The 7938-nt window shown below is 42.5% G+C and overlaps 1 protein-coding gene across 1 annotated transcript; it reads left to right on the top strand.

Annotated features, from left to right (window-relative positions):
* Positions 1–4193: 4193 nt before the first annotated feature.
* Positions 4194–7406, top strand: TMEM169 (transmembrane protein 169; the record flags this gene model as incomplete). Its single annotated transcript, XM_083348503.1, has 2 exons — positions 4194–4497; positions 6578–7406. 2 exons carry the CDS (start codon positions 4194–4196, stop codon positions 7198–7200), a joined length of 927 nt encoding a protein of 308 aa, XP_083204629.1. The 3' UTR covers positions 7201–7406.
* Between the last annotated feature and the right edge of the window lie 532 nt (positions 7407–7938).

Here is a 7938-nt window from a genome sequence, read left to right as displayed (position 1 = left end):
TATGCTTACGAGGTATTATTTTGCTCAATATCATATAGTAGGGATCATACATCTAACCAAACTATAATGTAGTTTTTATCGACACTTATTCAACAATAACAGCCAATCTGATCTAATGTTTAAGACACCAGGCTAGAAACAAGAAGTCTGTACTAATTCCAGCTTGGTCCAGTCACCCTCTCCCATCTCAACTTGCCTTACAGGGTTATTGTTGGTGGGGAAAATAGGGAGAGGAACATTAGATATGGCCACCACCTTATTTAAAAAAACAACAAACATACAATATAAATAAATAAACAATCAAATAAATATATTGTAAGCATAAATTCAGTATGGATCCAACTAACTCCAAAAAACTAGCTGTGTTTAGAAACTCATTGTTGGAACTGTTTTAAATTGGTTTTTTGTACTGTTCTAAGGTTTTCCTGCCATCCCAATGTTGAAACCCTTAACACGCTAAAACTCAGATCGCCCAAAACTGCTCTGAGGCATTCATGGTTTAACCCAATCTTTTCCAATGTGAGGTTTTTCATATGCATTAGGATTTCTCCTCCCAGCATTACCAACTTGTGGAAGCTGAACCTCATCACATCTGGAGGACATCAGGTTGGGAAGACAGCTTAAGTCTTCATTGGTAATAGCTGAATTGGGGAGACAGATGTTTGACATCTGCAAATTCATGTAAAAATAAATATTACTATTTCTAAATTTTCTGCCAATGTTGAACGTCTGTTGAAATTAATTGTGATACTGGTTTAAACAGGTTCTCCTGTGTGAAATCACTTACAGTACCATATTTTCCGGCGTATAAGACGACTTTTTAACCCATGAAAATTATCTCAAAAGTTGGGGGGTCGTCTTATACGCCCAGTCGTCTTATACACCGGAAAATAGTACATAAATCAATCGAGCGCCCCCATTCTTGCAAAGCAACTTCAAGCCTCCTTAGTCCAGTCCCCCCTCCAATGTGACTCTCCCTTCCCACCCTCAAGAGCCTCTCAGCCCCTTCCCCTCCCCCTTGCAAACGCCAGACTCCAGGAGCTCTTGCGTCTATTCCAAAGGGTGGGTGGAAGGAAAAGCCCCTTTTGGCTCCAGCTTGGCTGCAAGTCAGCGAGCCTGGGAAGGCACGCCCTCCCCTCTCACTGTGGAGGAAGCAGGGCAGGCTGGCGTCTGGTGGGAGCCGGCAGGGCAGTCCTGCGCACGCGCGCGCTCGCCGGCTCCTAAGGAGTCCTTGGGGAGCCATGGCAGGCGCCTCATGCTCTTCCCTGTTGAAGCAGCATCGGCGGAGCCGTCCGGCGTCGGGCGGGAGCCGGCAGGGCAGTCCTGCGCATGCATGCACTCCCCGGCTGCTAAGGAGTGCTCAACAGCTGGGGAGCGCGCGCGTGCGCAGGACTGCCCTGCCGGCTCCCGCCCAACGCCGGACGGCTCCGCTGATGCTGCTTCAACAGGGAAGAGCGTGAGGCGCCTGCCATGGCTCCCCAAGGACTCTTTAGGAGCCGGGGAGCGCGCGCGTGCGCAGGACTGCCCTGCCAGCTCCCGCCCGATGCTGGACGGCTCCGCTGATGCTGCTTCAACAGGGAAGAACGTGAGGCGCCTGCCATGGCTCCCCAAGGACTCCTTAGGAACCAGGGAGCGCGCGCGTGCGCAGGACTGCCCTGCCGGCTCCCGCCAGACACCAACCTGCCCTGCTTCCTCCACAGTGAGAGGGGAGGGCGTGCCTTCCCGGGCTCGCTGATTTTCCGGCGTATAAGATGAAAATCTTGAAAATCATCTCAAAAGTTGGGGGGGTCGTCTTATACGCCCAGTCGTCTTATACGCCGGAAAATACGGTAACTCCCTTCTTTTTACATTGCAAATTGTCTCAATGTTTCTTTGGGCAATTACAACATGTCCATTTGTGTTTAGTATATTGACACACTTCTAATTTACCAAGGTTCTTATAAAGAATATGTGCAGATTGTGCTGTGCAATAGGAAATCATCTAAAGAAATAGCAAGAACTTCAACAAAGCCAGCTGGAAGAATTCTGCATAGTAACAGTCAATTCCCAATTTCTAAAAATTCTCTGTTTTCACAGCAAACACTCCCTGGGGTTTTTGCAATAGAGAGACTACTGTCTGTTGTTTGTGAACTAGGCTGCTACTGCTGCTGTTGTCTCAACAGCAGTTACAGAACATCTCTTCATTCACATTCCTTTCTTTGAAATCCTAATCCTTTTATTTTCTCAGAGACAGATTTATGCAGAAATATATAGAAAAAGAGGTGTGCCTACGCAGCGATTTCAAAATGGCCACATGAGCAATTACACAATGTGGATTCATGCCACTCACTAGGGCACAGGTAACAATAGCATTTAAGTGAAATGAGGGTAGCAAGGAGGAGGGGTGATAAGGCAAAAGTGGGTAGAATTGTGTTGCCCATTCAAATGATTCTCTCCATCAGCACCCCATTTTTCCCCCCAAAGAACTTAATAAAGCTGATTTTAGACCTTCTGTCAAAATTTTCAAGTGGTGGGAAGCCCTGCTGTTATTTTTTGGCAATTATTTATAATCCAAGGGAGGATTGCAAAACACATTTGCCTTAAAGCCCCAGGTAAAGGTAAAGGTAAAGGTTCCCCCGCACATGCGTGCTAGTCGTTTCCAACTCTAAGGGCCGGTGCTCATCTCTGTTTCAAAGCCGAAGACCCAGCGTTTGTCCGAGGACGTCTCTGTGGTCATGTGGCCGGCATGACTAGACACCAAAGGCGCACGGAATGCTGTTACCTTCCCACCGTAGTGGTCCCTATTTTTCTACTTGCATTTTTACGTGCTTTCAAACTGCTAGGTTGGCAGAAGCTGGGATGAGTAACAGGCGCTCACTCTGCTACACGGCACTCGGGATTCGACCCGCCAAACTGCCGACCTTCTGATTGACAAGCTCAGCGTCCTAACCCACTGAGCCACTGCATCCCTTGTAAAGCCCCAGGTTGGTGTTAAATAGCAATGTCAATCCATAGCTCTGTTCTCAGCTTCAGAGGAATTTCCTTCAGCCGCAGAAGATAGGAGCCAGTTGGGCGGGGTTGTTGGTGCTGCCACCACAAGATGAGACTGTGGAAAAGACACCCCCCCCCCAATAAGACCTGGTGCCTCTTTTGGAGGAAAAAATAAAAATAAAAGACCGGGTCTTATTTCTGGGGAAACACGGTATAGATATATTTACAATATATGGAAGAAGCTTGTCAATGCTTTGTGTGATGATTTTCAGCTTCCCAGTTCCTGCTGCTTTATGATCCAATGACTAACCCAACTCAGAACAAATGAAATCTTCACATTTCTTGATAGTGAAGTGAAATAAATTTTCAGGAAGATGATCTCCATATCTAATTTTCATAAACACTATTCAGATAACCGGAACAGTTGCATTGAATAGTCCAATGTTAAATTCTTGTGTGCAGAGTTACAATGTGCTTTTCTTATGAGCTACCAAGACAAAAAGGGTTTTAGAAGGGTTGCAATATATTTTTCCCAAAAGAAGATTAAAATGTCCTCAAGTTGATTTCTGGGAATTTCACTGGGCAAACCATAGAGTTTTCTTGGCAGCGTTAGAGAAGTGATTTGCTGTTAACTTCTGATTTTTTTAAAAAAAAAGTTTTCCATTCTCTATAGTCTCTATAGCCTCTAATACTCCGAGAGCCTCTCACCCAGATACTACAAATACCATGTTCCATTCTTACCTAAATTCACCTGAGGTGTGGGAGGGTGGGAAGGAAGGAAATTCTCTGGACTCCTTAGAAATAAAATTTCCTTTCCCATCTCACAGTCTTCTGAAACAGCCCACGCTAGAGGCTATTTACAAATATTCTACAAATCAACATACACATTGGACTTCAGATGTGATTCCAAAGCCAGAGCAACTGGTTTAATGCAACATGCAAAGCCAGATGGCTTTGTGTGATAAGTGTGACTCCAGCAAGGGTGTTAATTTTGGGTGCTGATTTAAATTCATCTCAAGGGTGCTCATTTTAAATTCATAACTGGGTCACGTTTCCTGAGCATTTTCTCTCTTTTTCTCTCACTTTTAGGATTCAGAGCGGGCGGAATTCATTCAAGGCTGGAAAGGAGTTTGTATTGCTGAACTGAACACATCCCTTTTCCAATGATTATTCTTGGCTCCTAAGGGAAAACATTTTAGAAGATAGCAGAAAAAGTCAACAAGATGCCCAGTGAAAGAGTTCAGAGTAACTGTGGGCCAGAAGGCCAAATTTCTGGGGAGAGCAAGAACAAGGGGCAGAGGGCTCCTTGCAACTCCTTACATGGAGCTGTGGCTATGGCTGTGACCTTTGAGGGAGAAGCCAGCACTGAAAAAAGGAAAAAGAGGAGGAAAGAGTCCAGGCCAGAATCAATCATTGTTTATCGGTCAGGGACGGAAAACAAAGTGGAAGAAGAACAGGCAGAGGAGGATGGGATTGAGAAAAGTTCTGAGGAAGGCTCCAAATTTTTGGGACACGCTCTAGGAGATGGTAAATGCGTTGGAATAAGTGGTTTAACATTTGTTGTGCATGTTTTTATTTGTTCCGATGGATGTGTTAGGGAAGGAAATGACACCTTTTTGCTTAGTTTACAGGTACTGACTACTACAGCTAATAGTGGTACAGTCTACGCATATTGTGTTAAACCATAGTTATTTTGTAGTCAATGCTTGAACAAACTTCAGTCCCTGAATTTCTACATCACTAAGCCATCATCCATGGTTTCCAAGCCACTACAGCTGTATACACACATCATGTTTAGCCTAAACAAGTTACAGACTTTTGTACAAAGCCAGCCATAGATTCTTTGGTTCCCCGAGCTTTCTGTTTTCTAAAAAAATGGAGAAGAGTATGACACATTGTTTTGCTTCTGTGTTTTCCATTCAGAAGCTATTGAAAAATACTCCTTTCCATTTCTGCAAAGTGGCCTTAATATCACTTGACGATATTGTTTTGTTGCAGTGTTTGCATTATCTGCCCAAAGGGCCTTTTTCATTCTGTCTGCCCCAATAGGTAGATGAGACCAAGTAATCAACTCCAGAGGGAGGTTAACACTATTATTATTGAGATTGGCTAGAACAGGCATGTCAAACTCGCGACGTCACGTGACGTTGCGTGAAATATTGTGACTTTTTCCCCATTGCCGGCAATGAGGTGGGTGCAGTTTTGGCATGATGCATCTGGCCCATGGGCCGGGAGTTTGACATGCCTGAGCTAGAATAACAGAATTTTGCGAGTCTGATTATATGTTATAGTGTGCATAGTTCAGTGATTTAGGGAAATGTCTGTTAAGCTGCTTCCAAATATTATCTGTCTGTTGTGCACTTAAAATATTTTTAATTCCTCATTGCCCTAGCAATGGATTTTTCATATCTCTATCAAAGTCAACTTCCTAACTCTCCATACTGTCTGAAAAGGATACACAGGGGTAAATATTAGGGTCCACTTTGGAGCAAAAAGGGAAACCTAAGCCAAGAACTTTGCAATTCAATGGTTTAGACCAGTGGTAGGATTCAAATATGTGAACAACTGGTTCTCTGTGTGGATGTCGCTTCCAGAAGTCCATTATCGGCCTGGGCAACAAAAATTAGCTATCAGTTCTGCCAAAGTGGTGTGAACTGGTTGAATCCCACCACTGGTTTCGATCCTCTTTATTTTCTGCCTTAGAAAAAGAAGCACAATATTTCGACAAACAGATTGAACTACCAAACCATATTACAATTTGTTCTGGCTTTTTTGTGCCATTCAGTTATATTCTGTACTGTATTTGATCAGATTTTTTTTCAGTGCAGTTTTGTATGTCTGTCAATGCCTTAGATTAAAAGTATATTCTATATCTGAACCTTACGTTAATTTTCTTACACAGTCTCCTAATTAAAAGGAGTGGAAAGTTTTATTTTTAAAGGATATAGATAGATAGATAGATAGATAGATAGATAGATAGATAGATAGATAGATAGAGATAGAGATAGATATATAAACTAACTATTGAGGGACTAAATTAAGATAAATATATTATTTTAAACAAAATATTTTCCTGCTAAACAGTTGCTTTTCCTCACTATGTGGATTGATTTATGCTCTTCTTCCTTCCAATTCGTTGGTATTTTTTAACCGTTTCTTAAGCCAACTTTCCCTAGCCTGGTGATCTCCAATTGTGATGGACAACAGCTGTATCATACATAATATCATGACTATCATACCAAGCTAGTATAATAACATGATATGGTTTAGTCAAACTTATCAAACTTTAATGGCTTGATACCTGTCCCTGGATAAGCTTTCCAGATATGAATGTGATTGCAGTTATTGAAGTAAGTCCCAATTTACTCCATGCCAAGGAAAGATTTATTTTTTTTAATCCATTTCCAGAGTGGCTTGCTTCACAAGGACTACTAAGGCATTGACAGATAGGTTCACATAACATGTTATGTCAAAAAACAACAACCCCATAACCCAGAGAATGCCAGGTTGGAGAAGTCTGCATAAAATGCAGCAGAATTTCTATCAAAACAGTGAATCTCAGCTTTGCCTTTTGTCTTGCACTGATTAAGCTCTTCTGTGTTCCCAGGTTCATGGGCTATGCCTTTAGATAGCAGGTATGTTACTTTAACTGGAACCATCACAAGAGGAAAGAAGAAAGGGCAGATGGTAGACATCCATGTTACACTCACCGATAAAGAGCTGCAAGAACTGTCTCGGTCAAAGGAGCTTCCAAAAACCGAAATGCCTGAAAGAAAGAAGGCTTGTGAAGTTGGGATGGATAAAGGCCCCCATGTTCTTCTCTGGAGCCTTGCCTGCCTCCCTATTATTTTCATTATGTCCTTTATTGTTTCCTTTTACTATGGGACCATTACTTGGTACAATGTCTTCTTGGTGTACAATGAAGAGAGGACCTTTTGGCACAAGATCACCTTCTGCCCATTTTTAATTATCTTCTATCCTATCTTCATCATGGCGGTTTCTTTCTCTCTGGGCGTTTATACAGCAATAACTCAAGTCTCCTGGGCCTTTGGAGATTGGTGGCATGCGGTGAGGGATATGGAGAAAGGATTTTGTGGCTGGCTCTGCAGCAAGGTGGGCCTGGAAGATTGCTCTCCATATAGCATTGTTGAGTTGCTAGATTCAGATAATGTCTCAGGGAGTCTGTCAGCCAAAGGTTCAGCACAGGGTGAAGAGATTTCAGCTGTCTGAATCTTTGTATTGGGAGATTGCCTATTATGAATATACATAAACTGATTGTTTGAAGCATGCACAAAAACTCTGATGCCAATTCAAGCATTTGGAAATAAGACCACACATTGGTCATTTCTGCGTAGTATGTCAACATGAAATGTTTGTTTCCATTTCTGTGGAAAAGAAATGATCTTTTCTGTAGAAAGCAGGCATGACCTGGAGAAAGATTCCAGCCCAGCTGCATTTTCCATGCCTTACTATTATTTAACATGATGTGGTTTGATACAACCTCAGGTGACAAGGAAGAGATGCATGTTTGATGCCTGGAAAATCTCTCTGCACATTTAAAAATTAAGAGCAGTTGAGAAGGCTGGGTTGAAGCCTTTTCTCTGATCAGCTTGTTTCCTGGGAGCATAGGTTTTTATGAGATTGCATGTTTAATTCTAGGCTCTGCCTAGAGTAAAACGATTCTACCCATTTTCTACTAGACTCAGCAGTCCATATGAACCAAGGGATCAAGAAAAATCAGTACACTAGAGAAAAATCTCCTATTCTTTGTTAGGATGAATATGGTTAATTGGCTTATACTAGGTTTAGCTAGTCTCATCCGTTTCAGTTGGATAGTATTATGCAGGATAATAGAGCTGGACTGCAGACATTTGTATAATCATTAGATAGTAGTAAAAGGTTATAAAAATATATTTCTTTGCTGCCACCTGAATCTAGCCCAACTTATTGTGGTTGGTTCGGTATAAG

Source organism: Vipera ursinii (assembly GCF_947247035.1).
Source record: "Vipera ursinii genome assembly, chromosome: 1".
Taxonomy (NCBI): domain Eukaryota; kingdom Metazoa; phylum Chordata; class Lepidosauria; order Squamata; family Viperidae; genus Vipera; species Vipera ursinii.
This window is presented reverse-complemented; position numbering and strand designations above follow the sequence as displayed.